The sequence below is a fragment of the Apodemus sylvaticus genome, chromosome 17, assembly GCF_947179515.1.
Source record: "Apodemus sylvaticus chromosome 17, mApoSyl1.1, whole genome shotgun sequence".
Classification (NCBI taxonomy): Eukaryota; Metazoa; Chordata; class Mammalia; order Rodentia; family Muridae; genus Apodemus; species Apodemus sylvaticus.
In genome coordinates this window covers 40929235-40947751 of record NC_067488.1, presented here as the reverse complement: position 1 = coordinate 40947751, position 18517 = coordinate 40929235, and the positions used below count along the sequence as shown (strand labels likewise).

At 44.3% G+C, this 18517-nt stretch overlaps 1 protein-coding gene across 1 annotated transcript in view; it reads left to right on the top strand.

Annotated features, from left to right (window-relative positions):
* Positions 1-17214, top strand: part of Col22a1 (collagen type XXII alpha 1 chain) — a 214831-nt gene extending 197617 nt beyond the window's left edge. Inside the window, exons 55-63 of the mRNA XM_052160898.1 lie at positions 713-766; positions 2027-2098; positions 3774-3809; positions 5384-5428; positions 8434-8613; positions 10206-10272; positions 12109-12291; positions 14475-14552; positions 17027-17214. Of these exons, the coding sequence (XP_052016858.1) occupies positions 713-766; positions 2027-2098; positions 3774-3809; positions 5384-5428; positions 8434-8613; positions 10206-10272; positions 12109-12291; positions 14475-14552; positions 17027-17214 (903 nt within the window). The remainder of the gene's footprint in view (positions 1-712; positions 767-2026; positions 2099-3773; positions 3810-5383; positions 5429-8433; positions 8614-10205; positions 10273-12108; positions 12292-14474; positions 14553-17026) is intronic.
* Positions 17215-18517: the final 1303 nt, after the last annotated feature.

Sequence of the window (18517 nt, the reverse complement as noted above, 5' to 3'; positions counted from 1 at the left end):
AATTCTTGATCCCTTTGCCCTTTACCCAGAATGACTGAGATTACAGGAGAACACCACTGTATAAAATCTTATTGAGAAGTATTTGCCAAAATTATAAGTATGCATAAAATGTGTATCAAGTTAGAGAATATTTGATTCAAGGCAGTTTGTCCTAGAACCTGTGGTAATGAATCCTTTCAGTTCCTAACTGCATGACAGTACAAGTCAGTGTTTACCCTGGCTTTGGGTATCTTTGTGTTTTCATGTACTCATTGTGATCTCAGCAAAGCTCTAGAGGAGGTGTGTGCAATGAGAAAAGCATGCACAACTGCTTCCTCGGGCATGCCTTATGATGTACACAACATTCCTGTGCTGGGTTGTATTTTATGCTTCTATTTTTCATAGCCCAGCCTGTGAGAATGAATGAAAAATGATCTTGCCCTCATTTACTGTGTGGTTCTGTGGGCACCAGTCACTGAGTTAGGCTTTTTCATGCCCACGGACTCATTTAATTCCATGATAATGTTATGAATTAAATATCATAGGCTCCTTTTACAAGTCGAAAAACATTCTCTGCAAGATGAAGTGGTTCTCAGAGAACTATGGCAACCTGAATGAGAACAGCCTGTGTAATTAAGTTGTCCACCTGCAGTTGAGTTTCCTTCAGTGCCCTGTCTGGCAATGCCCTGGCACAGAGTACTGGCAGGGTAAACCTTTCTGTTTCTCCCACTAGGGCAGCAGTGGACCACCTGGATCTCCAGGAGACCCTGGCCGTCCAGGAACCCCTGTGAGTATTCATCCCCAGCTTCCTGATGGTATCAGGCAAGGGTCTCAAGGCACAGGTGTTTTTTCCTCCATCCTGGAAAACACTGGAGAATGAATGTTTCTGAATCGTACAAATGGTCCCACAACTAGAATCTGGGTATGCAACTCTTTAAAAGTTTCCATACATTTGACTATATTTCTTAATCTCTTCTGTCTGAAACATCGACACCTCCAACTATTCAATGTCCAAGATATACAGTAAGATTTCACAGTGAGTATTAAATGAGAGAAATGAAAGGTAGGACCAGACCAAGCAACTTTGACCCCATCAGTGGAATAGGGGTGAGGGGTAAGCATGGGAATAGAGATGGCAAAGATATGTGGGGAGTAAGAGAGTTCAGAGGTAGGTAGTGAAAAGAATATGGCGGGTAGATTTCTTGGCACTGATAAGATTCTGGACCTGAGGTTCATGCCAGGTCAGTGAGGAGACATAATAGGGCAGATGGTTCGTTACTGGGTTCAGTAAGTTCAATTCTAGGTATGAATTTTATTCTCCCCTAGCCTACTTGTATTTTTATTTGCTTAGCTTGAGATCTCTTCTGGAGCCACTTGCAAGTATAAAATGCCATATACAAATGCCCAGGACAGTGTGCTAGCCAGTGCTTTCTAGATAACTTCCAGAAAGAATCGGAAATCCATAAAGCCCAGTATACCCAGTCACATTGGTAGACTCTCTCATCCAGGGACAACTACAAGGAGTTTCTTTCCTTCTGAAAATTTTAGTAAACTCTATCAGGATCTCCAATGTAGGATCGGTCATTCCTACTGAAACAAAATATGCAGGCTCGGGATGGACCCTGAGGGGATCCACCCAGGGTAGAAGCTCCCAGAGGGAGCTGACTTTGGGGTACTTTGTGAAAAGCTTATGCATTAGTCTCAAAGACTTCCTCCAAAGACTGCAACCACCACACCAGGATTCATAACAGTGTCATGGGAAGCAGTGCCCAACCTCAAAGAGCCTTCACATATCTAGATATAGGTGTTGTTTCTAAGGATCCATTCTTAGATATCACTGCTTGAATGGAAGGACTGTTCTCTGTCAGTGGAGATACTCCTCCCACCATCTTCCTTCTCTGCTCCTCAGTCATGATACCAAGTTTCACAGACCCCATGCCTCTTTCTGACCTATCCTAACTCCAATTCAGGGAAGAAGTAGGGGTTTCAGGGCTTCACAGCTTGGGAATGTTATCAAGTTTTAATTACTCCCATTTTTCCTTCATAGGGTCAGAAGGGAAACAAAGGAGAAATTGGCAGCCCAGGACTTCCAGGGTTTCTGGGTCCCCGTGGGCCTCCGGTAAGCAGAGGACCTAATGGTGCTAAGATGCCCATCTCTAGGTGTAATCATGAGTTTCACTATTGTCCTTGCCAACTCAGGTCTTAAGGGCCATTTTTTTTTTCATGCTGTGATGAGATGGTATGGGATCGTGATTTAGGAGGTCATTCAGGGCTTGTAATTGGCGTTTGCATGGGATGCCAAAGTCCAGTATTCTAATTTTATAAGGCCTTGGGAAACTCATTTAACATCTCATTATGGCGGCTTTCTCCTTACTCATGTGGGATGATAGCAACATTCCCTTCTGTGTTTTAAATGTGAGCATGCACATAAAGGACTATGGAAGTTATGCTCAATAAGTACAGGTGACTTTAGTGATCTCTGTAGGTTTTTGTGGTGGATAGCACTAACCATAATGGCCCTGGAGCTTGAAGGATGCTTATAATGATTGTAAAGATGAACAGGTTTTGGCCACAGGGTCAGCCTGTCAAATCACCTGTCAAGATGGTAGGTGATTGATTCAAAGCCACAGTGTACATTTGTACCAATCCGGAGCTTTAGTCTTGGTCCCCTGAGTCGACCTTATAGAGTATATTGGCACTATTAAAGGGGTAATGAGGACTTATTCATAGCCACACAGAAGCCATGCACTGTTCTTCAGACCTGTTCCTGCACTGATGGATGGTAAGGGTTCTATGTGACACCTCAAGATGGAAAATAGCCCCATATTCCTGAATACCTCCCTATAGTTTGATTCTGCCCTTTTCTGTTTTCTTTCTTTTTTAATTTATTAATTATTTTATTTGTTTACATTTCAAATGTTATCCCTCTTCCCAGTCTTCCCTTCATGAACCCTCATCCCCATCCCCTTCCCCTTTGCCACTGCTGGTCCATGACTCGCACTATATATGTAGGAGAGGGTTCTGCCCTTTTCATGCGACCACTGGGACAACTCTATCTATCCTTTCCTTGTGGTATCAGGTCCACTCTTCTCCATTTCTGATCTGTGGTCCAAGGTGTGTATGACTTGCCCATTCACTTCCTTGGATTACTCAATTGCTCTCTTTTCCAGTGCGTGTTTATAATTTGGCTGCCACTGAGCAGCCAAGTACCTATGGTTTTCAAAAATTACTCCTTACTCATAAAAACATATCAATTCTCCAGCTTTACAAGTCCCGGTACTTTACCTATCTTAATTAAAATAAGTATCATGGTAGCCTAAAACATGGGTGAAATGACCCCTCTTAATTTATAGATGAATAAGTTGAGACACAATAAATTTAAAGGATTAACAAGGAAGTCATTAATATTATACAGCCAGTCAACAAAGGAAAGAATTCGAAGTTGAACTCCACCCTCTTTTTCACATCTTACTTAACACTTTGTCCCCCAATGATAAAAGTGGCCTCCCTTCCATGAGACAGCTGGTAAATCTGGCTTCTTAAGACCTGTTTAGTAGAGACACATTGATCCCATGGGCAAAGAGCCCATAACCATGTTATAGTGTGTGGCAATTCTCTATTCTCTCTTGTATGTACTGACCAGAAGACTGCATGAGGGAGGGCCTTGTAAGGTAAACTATCTAGGTCACCAACAGCTGTCTTCTCTGGAACATGATAAATGAAACGTCTGTCATGAAGATTATCATGTGCCGGATGGTGCTACTGAGTCTACTGACCTCATGTTCTTTTCACAGGGAGAAGCAGGAGAGATAGGAGCACCAGGAAAGGAGGCAAGTATTTCCCAACCCTGCCCTTTCTCCTTGGTAGACCTTTCCTGTGGGAACCACAGATTGGCTAAGAGGCAAGCCCTGAGCTTATCAAAACTTCTCCACCAGCATCAGTGTGAATTATGGACTGTGGTTTTACATTTTAGTTTTACAAACTGTTAAAAGTTTTCCAGTCAGCAGGATCACCAGGTAGATGGATATATCTCCTCAGTCAGCCTACAGCATAATTTTTTCAGCAAAACCTTGCAATCTTTTCTTTGTGGTACCTCTCAGTTCTCCTGAATGGACTCTGGTCAATTCCAAATTCTTTCTTGCAAGGACCATTGCAGTAACCTTCCTGATGGGTCCCTGTCCAACCATGACCTTTTATAGCAGTTGGAGATCTGTGGGACATCAACATTTTATGATACTTTACAGCTCAGATTACAGCTGTGCTCTCTCCTTACAGTGCAAATGGCCTCTGAGGTAATCTTGTTCTTCCCAGTTCTCTCTCCTCCTGTAAGCTGCATCCATTCTGGTCTCTAAATTAAATACTTAATAATAAGTTTTTAAGTCTCTCTGTGTCTCTGTGTCTCTCTATTCCTGTCTCTCTGTCTCTCTCTGTCTCTGTTTCTCTCTCTCTCTCTCTCTCTCTCTCTCTCTCTCTCTCTCTCTCTCTCTCTCTCTCTCTCTCTCTCTCTCTCCCTCTCTCTCTCAGTACTTTCACCTACCATACCTTCTCCTCTGAGGACCAGCAGAGGAGAAAGCACTTGCTGACCTGCTCTGTTGATTATCCTTTTTATTGTGTGCCTTTGGGCCACTGTTATAAGATATTACCTTCCTTGAAACTGGATCAGATATTCCGAGTCTGAGTTCACTGTGCTTTTGGTGTAGACAAAGCTTGTCATTCACTAGACCCTCTCCTGCTCCTCGCTTGCTGACCAATCATGGTTCTTGCTTACTAGGTTAAGTTGGAGGCAATAATGTCCGCACTCCCATTTCTGAAGGATGCCTCAGCTCTGTGAGCTCTCAGTTGGGTTGCTGCCTACACGAGCTCTCTGTGCCTTTCCATTGCCCTCCAGAATAAAATCCAGGTTAACTAGAACTGGCCAATCATCCCTAACCCGACCCACATTCTTTTTCAATTATGACCTTTGGCAACAGAGATCAATTGCTTAATCACTGAAGCTTCTTCTTTGCTCTGCCCTCCAGAGCCTTTTCCCTCTTGTAATCCCTGTTAGATTTTATCTGAACTTCCAGGCTGTGTGCTTTTCAGCATCCACTGGCATGTGAGGTTTTTTCCTCCTGAAATTACTGTGGGACCTTCTGGTGATTCTATTATAGAAAGCAAAACTGTTTGCTGTATACTGGTATGCCCATACCTACCTTTGATCCAGGAATGAAGAGGGAGTGGCTTGATATTCAGACTGACCTGGTATAAGATTTGGGGAGTAGGGGTGAGGCAGGTGAGGATCTTTGTTTCTCCAGCTTTCCTTTTCCCTAGGAAGTGCTGTGCAGAGGAAAGGCAAAGATGGAGGCATAGATGAAGGCATAGATGGCAGTGGTGAAGTGACTGCTGTCCTCTTATCTCATTGCAGGGTCCTCCTGGGAAGCCTGGAGAGCCAGGATCCAAAGGAGAGAGGGTAAGTGGGGATGTGTAGCCATCTGAGCATGCTCAAGGTGACCTTCCCATCGTTGCAAGGCCAGAATTTATTTAGGGCAGTTAATAAGCACCCCAACCCTGATGGCTGTCTTGTGCAACAACTTCCCATGAAAAAGAATCTCAAGCCCTTCACGCAGTAGGATTCTTTCCCCCCAATACTGACATAGTCAGTTTTCTTTCTGCATTCTTTTTTTGGTTATTTTGAGGAATAAAATCATGACCATAATTATCAATGCAAGGCAAGTGTTGGGAGACTCTGACAGATTCCTTGCTCACCATGTGTGAAGGCTCACGCAGGATGTGCCCGGCTCCCTAAGTGCCAATTTGCTGGGAGCCAGATTTGTCACTGGAGGTGACAAGGGAACAGATTTTCCCATAATGAGTCGCCTTGGCGCCACACTCTGAAAGCCTTTCTTTACATTTCATTTTCCCAGAAACCAACAGGGGAGAGACATTTGTCTTGCAGAAGTGCGGGAGGGGGCAGGGAGCATTCTCACACTCACCCGCACAGGCTCTTGCTCCACTCAGGGTTGGGCATGGCTGGTTTGCCCACAGTCCTGTGTCTGGTCAGCTGTTGTACTACATGGATGGTATCCGGTCCCCCACCCCCGCCCATGGATGTTTTCCACGGTCCTGCAAAGAATTTATCTCAGCTTTCTTCACAAGTCGGATGGGTAATGAGCTGGCAGGCTTTTCCCGAAGCTTGGGAAGAGAAGGGTGGAAGTGGTCTCTGCCGTTCTTGCCTTCGCTTCTTGTCTCTCCTTCAGATGACTTTTGTTCCACTGTCCTGTGATTGTTTGATCTTGAATATTGGAGCCTTGTACTTGCCTGCCACTGAATCGATTTCGTCCCGTGGGTGTCACTCAGGGGTCTTGAGAGTGATTGCCTAGGAGTACAGTCCTGGTTCAGAGCCAGGGTGTTCAGCCCACAGACCGGAAGCTGTTCTTCATGCAAACCAATAACTAGGGAGCTTGCCTGCCCTCTGTTAAGTGGTTCCTTGGAACCTTGCCACCGAGTGGTTATATTCCCCATTCCTTCATCCTGGGAGTGTTTAAAACAGGGGACAGATCTTTTAATCGCACAGGAGGGTTGTTGAATAGAAAAGCTGCCCCGAGTGCCGTTGGTGGTATGTGGCATCCAGGTGACTCAACAGGGTGTTCTATACCTGTGGATCCCAGATCATCTAGCTTATTTCAAGATCCCATGAAGTGCATCAGACCTGGGAAACTGGAGCATTCCTTTTGGGTTTGCGTAATTTAAAATGTCAGAGGTCATCGATACTTGGAGTGTTGTTGATAAATGGAACGCAATGCAGGGGCCTGGTTAAAGAGCAGAAATAACAATGTGGAATGCAGTGGAAATCAGGCATACCTCCCATCTTACCCCATAGCTCCCCTTCCTATGTACCCTCGTTACACTCTGGAGTGCACAGATGAGGGTGTGGCAAAATGCACGTGCCTTTACTTTTACCCTCTGTCACCCTAGCAGCTCACCTCCTCCCCAGCATGTTTCTCTATTTCAGAGCCATGCTCTGTTCCTCCTCATAGGCTCCCGCCACGTTGATGGCAGCGCCTCGTGTGGGGTTCCATCTTGCGTCTCCTTCTTCCTTCTGCACCACTCTCTCTGTGCTGTCTCACAATAGTTGTGGATCCATTGTACTCTGATGGCCTTTATACAGCTACTGTGTGCATATCCAGTTCTAACTATCTGCTGAGATTCGCCAGCCAGATCACAGTCGTACATAAGGCCAAGTACTAGGCTGCCGGCCCTGGGGTTACTGTGCCCCAAATTACTGACCCAGAATTTCAGAATCTGATTCTCTGAGCGGGGAGGGCCCCGTGTAGTGTCAGCACCACAGAGTGAGCCTGCCAATTCTCTATGGACCCACTGCAGCTTAGAGAAGGCCTGCAAGGAAAGGCTGCTGATCAGGTAGGTTGTCACTCCTAATGACAGAGGCCAAAACCACTCCAGGGGTGGAGTGGTAGTTTAGCCTCCTTTCCACAGCTAGGCAGCCATTTCTAGAGATGCACAGTTGGAGTTTGTTCTAAGACTAGCAAATGTGTGTGTGTGTGCGCATGTTATACATATGCATATGTTTGTGTGGACAAATGCATCTATGAATGTATACATGTGTATGCTCAGGGCTGCGGGCAGGTGCCTTCCTCAACCACTCTCCACTTTACTGGCTGAGATAGGTTCTTACTGAATCCAGAAGTTACCAAGTTGCTAGGCTAGTAAGCCTCAGGATTCTGCCTATCTGTGTCCCCAGATATAAGCAACCACACCTAGTTCTTGTGTGGTTACTTGAGATCCAAATTCATATTCTCATCATTGAATGGAATGCTACTGAGATATCTCTCTAGACCCCTCCCTGTCATCCTTACAATTAACTACTTTATGGGCACAATATTTTATGCCCATGAAGCAAACTTGTAGATATTTTTATTCTTCTCCATTTTTACACACTGTGGATACTGTTCTCTAGTTATAACTTGTTATACAATAATAATAATTATTGTTATATAATAATAATAATAATAATAATAAATACTATGTGGTATTTGTACACATAGTCTCTTATAAGCAGCCCCAATGCTGGCAACTGTAGTGTGCTCTGTAGTATGGGAATGTCAGTACTTTCTGCTATTCCTATAGTGACAGCCTTGTGGCTTATTGGAGGTGGGTTTCAAAATTAAAAGTTCTCCACCTGACCTGTACAATGCTATGTAAGGTAGGGTGCTATCTCTGGGCTCTCTTGCCCACATTTGTAAATCGGGACTATGGATGAAATAATTCTGGTCCTTCCTTTCTTGGACTCATCCATGACACACCTAGGGTGAGGCACCCCACCAACCTCCCCCCCCCCACACACACTCCTGCCAGAGTCCCAACAGGAAGATGATAATACCTTGGACTTCTGTTTGTGTATTCAGGTCAATTCTCAGCACAGAGTCTGCTGCTGATATATTCTTCTCTTCTATTTAGGGAGATCCTGGGATCAAAGGTGACAAAGGACCACCAGGTGGGAAGGGCCAGCCTGGAGACCCTGGAACCCCAGGCCACAAGGGTCATACTGGCCTAATGGGTCCTCAAGGACAACCAGGGGAGAGTGGCCCTCCTGGGCCCCCAGGGCCACCTGGCCAGCCAGGATTTCCAGGACTGCGGGTAAGGATGATGGCAAAATTTCAGACATAGATTCCATGCGAATAGAGGGAAAATGGAGTTTGGGGTCTCCCAGGAGTATGGCTAGGTACATGCAGATACCAGGCTTCTGAGGATTGGTTATACAGCAGAGGACAGAGTACTTCCTCTCTCTGTGCCTACTCTTTGAGAAAATGCTCTCCACACTTGTTAGGATGAAGCAGCATTGTGCATGTAACTCTAGAGATGTCCAGAAACAGACTCTCATCTTTGTCATTCTCTCTGCCCCAGGGATGATGACTCTCAAGACTTAATGTCTTGAGCTATAAGTTCCTATTTTCTTGGCAACCCATGCAGAGGTAATTGAGAAGATGGGGTCTCACTGGTCCAACAAGCGTCATGGGTGGTTCACCATCCATTCAATCCAGGGCATTACAGTCCTCTCTACTGTCCTAGGCACTGAATGTGAGCAGAAAGCTTGGTTTCTTTCTTTACACCTATGTCATTCTAGTGAAAGAACTCTTAATTTATTTTGCTTTGGATCACAGACACAGTTAGGTAACAGAAACTGAACTCTTGATGGGGATTGTTGTCTGGTCCCTGTGACCTATTCTCCTCGGCAGCCTGCTTGGTCATCTGGAGAGCTTTATATGCCCTAATCACAGGCATGGTCACTCCCTGTCCTCTGACACTCTGTGGCTACATTATTTGCTTCTGGTTGTGGTTATTCTAAAGATCTTGGTGCCCAGAGCCTGCCCCACTTGGCCAAGGCAGGGGAAATTAAAAGGACAAAGTTGGCATCCAAACCCCTCTTAAAGCCTTGCTAAGCTCTGTGTGTCCCCTTGCTATGTGGAGCAATGGAGCATCTGGGGATAATACAAAGGTTTCTGGCTATAGAAGAATAAGATAGCAAGGATCTATTCCATGCAATGTGTTGGACTGATAGAAGCACAGAGGTACCCATTCTTGAGGGTAGTACTACTCTACAGGAGTCAAAGAGGAAAGAATGATCCTGATAGGGCATAGAGAATCCTTTCCTAAGCCTTTCTTAGAATTACCATCACAATGTGAACATTCAGCATTTCTTATAGACAAACTCCTCAGCTTTCATGGATCATTTACCTGCTTATAGCCAGTGTAGACTTGAACAGGACAGAACTGACCCTAGGGAGTATAGGGAAAAAGATACCAACCAGGAGAGTCAAACTTGATTTCACACAGGAGGCAGTCCATAAGCTATGTTCTGGAGGTAGGCAAGCCTTTGGAGCCATACTGCTGAGGCCCAATATATGGCTGGTTTTATGGGTGCAGTCGTTTGTATCAGGAGAGAATAAAGTAGGGAAGATATAAGGATCATGGGGGAAGGATATTGTGACTCTGAAAATGTAACGTCCAAGTTGCCATGCTAATGGCATGGTCTGAATGGCACAGAAGAGAGGAATGTGCTGCGGTTGTGGCATGGGGTAGACAGAGGATGTGATTGCCCCTGTCTGTGATGCTCATAAGCTTCTTGATTTTGGGAAGTGACACTGGGATCTTCAAGGAGGAGGAGGAGGAAGAGGAGGAGGAGGAAGAGAGTTACTGGGAAGATGAGTAACTGCTTCCCTCCCTCCTAGGGCGAGTCTCCATCCATTGACACCTTACGGCGCCTCATTCGGGAAGAGCTTGGGAAGCAGCTAGAAGGTGAGTAGCTGGACCTGATTGCAGCTGCCAGGGTAAGATGCCCAGTGAGCAATTGTTTGCATCATTAAGTCCTAGGACAGGTGAGTGTAGAGCAGCAGGCTTGAGAGGTGACTTGAGGTTCCCAGCCTTACACTCCAGGTGCTCCCTCAGCTTCTTTCTGGCCACCTCTGGTGACAATGGCTCTAGTGAATGATAGATACCAGATACCACCATCTGCTGTGTGGTGATCACCTGCACTTTCTGTGTATTCAACCATGTGTGTGATTAATCAGTGTTCTAGGAAGGTGTGCAGGGCCACTTATTGAACTCCAGAGGAAGAGGTAAGGTAAGAGACAGACAAGATGACTGCCATGCCCTCAGAAGACATCTGTAATCTCTTTTTGGCACAGAGGGCATTGAAAGAGAACAGTTGGCTCTGATTTAGATAGCTTTAAGGTAAGGCATGGAGTGGGAAGTTGGAATGGTGACAGCATTTGGGACAGGTCTTGGGAGGGTTCTCAAAGCTTGAGCATGCCCAGTGACAGCCTAGTAATAATCATGGAAGACAGCATGGTTATTGGGAGAATAATGAGCTACAGAGAGGCTGAGCTCCTGGAATATAAGTCTGGGATTTACAGCCTTATTGTCTGTGTACTACACCACTATGATCTGTCTAGTGGCCATTCTTCCCGTTTCCCCTGTGACAAAAGCTTAGATGAAAATGCTTACAAACCTGTACATGAAAGAGGTGGAACCGAAAGATGTTTCCATTCTCATGTCCCATGTCTCAGTATTGTGTGTCTCACACATTCAGACTATGAGGATGTAGAAGTAAAGCGCCCCTCTCCCCTGCTCCTCTGGAATCTAGGTGAATGTATATGGGCTGCAGATGAGGAAGATGAGGGAAGACAGAGATGAGATAGAAAGAATGCAAGTCCCACTGGACCAGGCAAGTCCAAGAACCTGTGTGTGGGAGTTCCAAGTTCTACCTCTTGAATGTCGGTGATGGAATGGCCTCTGCTCTAGCGGAGTGTCAACTACTAGTTTTTAAGGGGTCTGAGAACATCTGCTGGAATGATTCCCTTTCAAACAGCCTTTGAGGAGGAAAGATATTGACTTCTAGGAAAGATAAAACAACCAAAGGCCCAGACAAGGTCATCAAATTGCTGAGGTCATTTAGGTAGCTTCCACAGATCCCCGGGCCTCGTGAAGATGTAACGGCAGAGAGTGTCAATGAGGCAGTCAGAAATCCCACGTCTTTTTAGGCTTATCAACCAAAATGTTAGTGTTTATCCCAGTCACTCTACCCATTGCACAGGCATTTGTATCCAATGCTCTCTGACTATACAAACTTAGACGGCTCTTGGGAGCCAGTAGGTAAGCACTGGATCCAGTGTCCAACACGAAAGTGAAGTCCACTCACAGCTGGAGCTCTGGGTTTTAAATAGATTTTATAATCCTTGTATCACAGATCTGTAAGCATCTCCAATTAACGGCTTATTTGGCTCTTCAGTTGCTCTTAGGAGACTTGATTCAAAAGATAAAAGTCACTAAATAGCTTAGTGTAAGCCACTTAAACATCTCAGGCCTCGGTTTCTCCAACTGGCAGTTATAGCCACTGCTATTACTGCTGCTGCCACCACAAACAGCAATAATGCTGCTCCTGCACTGTTAATACTATTAATTAATTGCTGCTGCTGTAGACATCCATGCAGTCAGAAGTGTGTGTACAGGAGCTATTCCTTGTCTTCATCCTCAGTTGGTTTTGCTTGCAGTTCTAGCTTGCAGTGAACTGCCAGTTTGTCCCTCCTCCTCTCTCCATTCCTCAGGGACTCCTCTCTTCTTCCCATTTCATAGCCAAACTTGCCTACCTCCTGGCCCAGATGCCTCCAGCACACATGAAGTCCTCTCAAGGCAGACCAGGGCCCCCAGGACCCCCTGGAAAAGACGGGCTGCCAGGCCGCACAGGCCCCATGGGTGAACCAGGCCGTCCTGGCCAAGGTGGTATGGAAGGACCCTCTGGACCAATGGGCCCCAAAGGTGAGTGGACAGCACTTCTGAAACTGTGCTGAGCTGGGACTCGGGTATGGGATGTACACCTGGCAGAGCCTGCATTATTCATCTTATTTTCATTTCCATCAACCTAGCAACACTGAATTTTGGCATCACGTAATTTTTTTCATACATTCAAGATTTTCTTACTTGACAGTTTTAAAAAATTATGCCAGGAATACTGAACCTCCCCCCTCCTCCCCCCTATTTTTTTTTCTCTCTGTCTCTTTTGCTCAAGTTACAGGGCAATGCAAATGCTTTTTTCTCCCCCCACTCCACCTGATTTGGAACCAACTGAGTAATATGCCGTTTAATCCCCAGGCAATGGATATTAAATGACAGGTTTAAAATCCAGCCAAATGGTTTTGAGCTAAAATGGTCACTAACTGTCTGGCTCTTTGGCTGGATAGAGCTCCTCTTTAAGTGGAAGCGCTTGCCCCAGGCTGCACAGTGGCAGGCAGGTCAGAATTCCTTCTACAGGCAGCAGACATGAAATAGAGACAGAGGACCAGACTCCAAACTTCCAAGCCTGTGGTCCACTTCCTCCTGGTGTGTGATCTTACACTAGGCGATCAGATGAACCTAATAAGTTCTCTTTTGATCTGACATATCCTTATAACTGTTTAGTTATCTATCCCCTGTGATATATCTTCTGTTGTAAAGGGTTTTGGTTAAATTTGTGTGTTCCTGTCTATCTGTATTCCTCCATAAAACAAAGTACACAAAATATATGTCCATAAGAAATGTGCTTTAGAGACTACATTGTATTGTGGCAGGATACTGACCAAGTGTAACAGTTAGTTTAGTGAAGATGAGGAACTGGAGAGGAAATGCTTTGTGATTAAGAGCTCCTGCTGTTCATGGAGAGGACCAGGGTTCAGTTCTCAGCACCAACCTGACTGCTCACAACTGCAGTTCCAGGGTATCCAATGCTCTCTCCTCTTCTCAGGTACCAGGCACACATGTGGTATACATGCGTATATGCAGACAAAACATTCATACACATACAATATAAACCAATAAGTACAGAGCCCCCAAAACAACCCCATACACAAAAAGTAAGATTAGTGCCCCCCAAACTAGTGAGCCATCAGCTTTAAATTTACTTTATAAAAAAAAATGTTGTATCCAGAAAATACTTGGAAGACAATGTAATAAAATGTATTAATTCCTAGTAAAATAATTTGAAAGAGAGATTCCAGTGTCTTTGGTTGGGAGTCTTCTTTCTGTGCTTATCATGCTAATACCAGTATTAGTAGAGGTAACATTGGTGGTAGAATTGATATTAGCTTTAGCAACCATGTTAGTAGTAGAAGTAGTAGTATTGACCATGGTATTATTGATAGCGCTAGTCTCAGTTAAGTCAAACCTGGAACCTCTTAACTAGATATGGTCCAGAGAACATGATTTCTTCTTCCTGCTCCCTTCTCTTTCTCTCTCTCCTTGAGGCATATATGTCATATATGTATCATTTTTTATTCATAGGGTAGTATTTATCATCTGTCTCTTATGGGGTATTCCTTGTACTGTTCCATTGTCTTACTAGATTTCAGTATTCCTTAGATCAGAGATGTGTCTCATTACTGTGTGTTACCACATCCTCTAGTATGTTGAATTAATTTATTAACCCAATTCCTTCTTCATGAAGGTTCAGATAAGAAGCTTTGAGTTCACTGGCATGTACACCAGTAATTGTGTCATCCATGCAGGCTGATAATGTGTGTGACTTGTGGGTGTGTGAATTTGGTTACCCATGGTTTAGCAAAGTGTAACTGTGTTCTTATTTGTATTTGCTTCTATGTATATTAATGTGTAAATATAACTGGGTATATATAAATGTGTATATATAACTGGATCAATAGATGTTTGGGTGGTTGTGTATGTATAAAGATGTGTATCTGAGAATGTGTTAAGAAGAAAGCATCTGTTTCTTTTTTGTTTTCCTATACTCTGAGTCTGAAAATATGCTTGAGTGTGTATGTATGTGTGTGTGCATGTGGGGGGTGGATAATTTAAATAAAGAGTATGTGTGAACTCTACTGGTGTGAGTGTACTGTTTCAGTGATATCGGGGTCTGTATCAGTGACACAGGGTATCCTGTGGTTTGAGACTCTCTGTCTCTGCTTTCATCATGATTCTTTACCACTCAAGATGCATATTCTTCCCATCAGGTGAAAGAGGAGCCAAAGGTGACCCTGGCACACCTGGAGTTGGCCTCCGAGGAGAGATGGGCCCCCCTGGAATACCAGGTATGGAGGATCAGGGTCTCAGGCTGGGCAGATATCAACCATGGAAGCAGGGACACACAGTGGTACCCTTGCTTGTAGGAAAAGAGGAAGACCTGGGTCACTCTAAAGAGAAAAAGGGAACTAATTGTTTAATGGAATATTTTTCAAATCCATGTGGTATACCTTCTAAGGTGAAAGTCCCAATGACTTATTTACTATTCCAAAATGACCAGAACAAAGTATATTGATGTTTCCTATGTAAAGATATGATAAATATTTGGAATGACTCAGAAGCAAGTTGCTCCAATTTATTCATTGCATATTGTGCCCATGTCCCCCCCCTAAGAAAAATCTCATTGTAGGGTTGAATATTTGGCTCAGAGATTAGGAACACTATCTGCTTTATGTAGAGGAACTGGGTTTGATTCCCAGCACTCACCTGGCAGCTCACAAACATCTGTGACTCTAGTTCCAGGGGATTTAATATCTTTTTCCAGTATCTACCAATACTGCAAGTACTGGTGCACACACATAAATGAAAGCAAAAGAGAATATACATGGATCCTAAATAAATAAGTACTCATTAAATACACATCATGGTCCAGAAATACACAGAATTATTATGTTCCAATTAAAAATAATAAGTGACTAAATATTGTGAGAAATGATCCTGGGGGAGAGAGAGAGAGAGAGAGAGAGAGAGAGAGAGAGAGAGAGAGAGAGAGAGAGAGAGAGAGAGAGAGAGAGAGATCATTGTAGTCTAAATGAGTCTGGGAAAGTTGGAGCTGCATCTCTCCTTAGGACTTTCCTTCTAGACTTTAACTCACCTTAAGTGGTTAGAACCCCACAGCCAAGGTGACAGCCATCTTCTTAAATCCCATACTAATTCATTAGTATTTCTCAGAATATGCCCAGGGAACCTTAGCCAAAGGCTAGCCCTCTTGGAGCTGAGGGGTGGGAGGGTCTTGAGAATTTTACTTCTAAAACCTAGAAATAACTGGGTAAATGGTAACCAGCTGACCGCTGTGCCTGGTGGCTATATTGGAAGAGCTCTTGAGAGTAGCAGTTGTCACACTGGAAAGGGGAGAGTGACAAGACTCTCAACTCTAGATTGTCAACCTCTACCTTACCATCGAGTGTGTGTGTGTGTGTGTGTGTGTGTGTTTAAGTGTGTGTATGTATGAGTATACGTATTTGGGGAGCAGTGCTAGAAATTGAACCTAGGGCCTTATGCATGCTCTACTACCAAACCCCATTCCCAGCCCTGAGGATTTTACCTTTTAAATTTAACTCCTAAATCTTATGCTCACTCTCAATCATTTATGAACATCTGACCTGCATGTAATTTAACTTTAGTTTTATCCTGTCATGATTTCCAAAGTTTGCTACAGTTGGATATGTTATTTTTTTCTACTAGAGATGATGATGTTACATAAATATTGTTTATATCTTGCCAATTTTCAAATAGAATATAAATACTAGTCTGAAATAGGAGAAGTAGAACGGCAGAGTCCATCTAGAGGGGAGTGTGTGTAGACTATCTGGCAGGTTACATCTGGCAAGGTTGAATCGGGGACCATTGGTGGTACATCTCAGTGGAAGGGATGGTTAGCGCAGCTGAACCAAGGGCTTCCTGTAAACAGGGCTCTGCACTAAGTAACTTGTCAGAACATCAGCAGACTTTCAAAGTGCTAAAGACACCCACAAGGGAAATGTTCACTTTTCGTTTACATTCTAAGAAATATCTTGACAGTATGCTAAGAAGTGAGGGAGAATGTGACCTGGAAAACACATTCTAGCACCAAGCTTCCCAGTTGTTCAGGCAAAAGAGGAAGCTAGATGAATTACACATGACACCATAGCACACCTGGTAAGTGCAGGCATAGCAATTTATTATATGTAATATTCTCTCAGTCTAAATTTTAGACTCTATATTGGCCAGTTATGTATATCCTAGATACTATATTTTTACTTTGTATGATAGAATAATATAGGTAAGTGTGTGGTTCGGATTTAACAAGTAAAGTTGAGAAAAGATAACAGATCCCAGACTATTTCTTGAATCTTGAGGGTCATCAGGTGTCCCTGTAGGAACAGGCACGCCAGGCCAAGGCTGACTAGGCTGTTTTGGTGTTTCATTCTGAATTCAGATGTGCCTATTAGACTGTGTGAGAGAATAGTGTTCGGCTTTCTCATCTGACTCAAGTGGAAGACTTGCACCCCACGGGCCTTGAGTTGCCCTTGTCCGTTTCTCCTCTCTGGTGTTCAGATTTCTTCCCTATCTCAGACAGTGAAAGCACTGCTCCTGCTTGCAAAGGTGCTGTTCTACCTGATGCCCACATGGGTCTTTCTCTCTCTCAGCCTAGAGCACCAACAGAGGCTGTTCTCTCTGAGTACACATTGAACCCTCATTCACAACACAAAGATTACAGGGATGTTTCAGTCCTGGATATAGAATGTAAACTGCCTCCTGTTTCTTTTGCTTCCTGGGCCAGGCCAACCTGGGGAACCTGGATATGCTAAAGATGGACTTCCAGGAAGCCCTGGACCTCAAGGAGAGACAGGGCCAGCTGGACATCCTGGCCCTCCTGGTCCTCCTGGCCCTCCTGGCCAATGTGACCCCTCACAGTGTGCGTACTTTGCCAGCCTTGCTGCCCGGCCGAGTAATGTGAAGGGTCCATAGAAGAGTCTACAACATCAAAACACTACTATGGATTTCTGAAACTTGAACTCAGAGCCCATTGGGAAGCCAGAAGCCTTGAAACACTTCAGATCCTCCTTTTCCCTCCCCTTCCTACCTCCCACCTTTTCTTCCTGTTTCTCTTCTTCTACTCTTCCCTCTTTGCCTGTCTTACTTGTCTCTTCCCTTCCTCAGAGACCTCACAGTCTCTAAGATTAAAACCAACAGATACTGTCAACAGTCAGGTTATTATTAATATTTTTGTTATTGTTTGCTATTATTTCAAATGCTAATAGTTTTTGGGGAGCTTCCTGGTGGACAAGAAATAGTTTCCTGGCTCAGCTCCCCTGTCAACCCTGACTGAAGTGCAACAGCCAATTCTGAATAACCCTCGGTGCTATGCAACCCTGACCATGTATGTATGTACTTGCTAATTTTACCTCTTTCCTGGAAAGGAAGCTTTAAGGGACAGAGACCATAAGGTTGTTTCCTCAGCTGTGCCTAAAGATGGCCCAGGGAATACTAAGTTTGAAATCCCCACCTCCCAGGAGAGACTTGAAGCAAGTTGAAGAATTTGTAGCCTGGAAGAATCCATTGACCTCTGGAGACAAGGTGCACATCTGGCACTCAGAACTGCCTCAGGGACTGAGGGAGGGTGGGTATCCTTGATGCTTCAAGCTACCAGAACTCCAAAAGAAGTCACATAGAATTGGCAGTAGCTTATGTCTGGGCCCTCTACAAACAAGCCAGTGCTGAAGAAGAGTTCCCAGGTGTGACTTTAATTCTAGCCATGGCCTGGACCCTTTCAAGTTCCTCATGCTGGTTTCAATTGTGTGAGCTATAAAATAAAAGTTTTCAATGATCACTTGCTTCACTTACTTGTGGGCAGTTCACTATTGTATACATGGAAGACCTGTATCAGGCTTGCCTTTGTGTGTGTGTGTGTGTGTGTGTGTGTGTGTGTGTGTGTGTCTGTGTGTGTGTCTGTGTGTCTCTGTATATTCTCCATGCACACCATGAATAGATGATTACTTAATGTATTTCCCTTTCTGTTGCTCCTGGATATTCATTTCTGTTAGTACCTAGCATCTCCTGGGTACTAGGAGAGTGTGAGTCTTCTTTGAACTGCAATACCATGTCTAACCGTTCTCTCCAGATGTTCATCACCATGCCCTTTAAGAATGCATCCAGGTGTTTGGCATATAGAAGGAAGCCCTTTCAGTATGCTCAAGAACCCCTGCTGGCAGGGTCTGTTGCAAATTGGAAAGTTGACTTCAGTAGGATGATTCCTGTGGATACACATCCT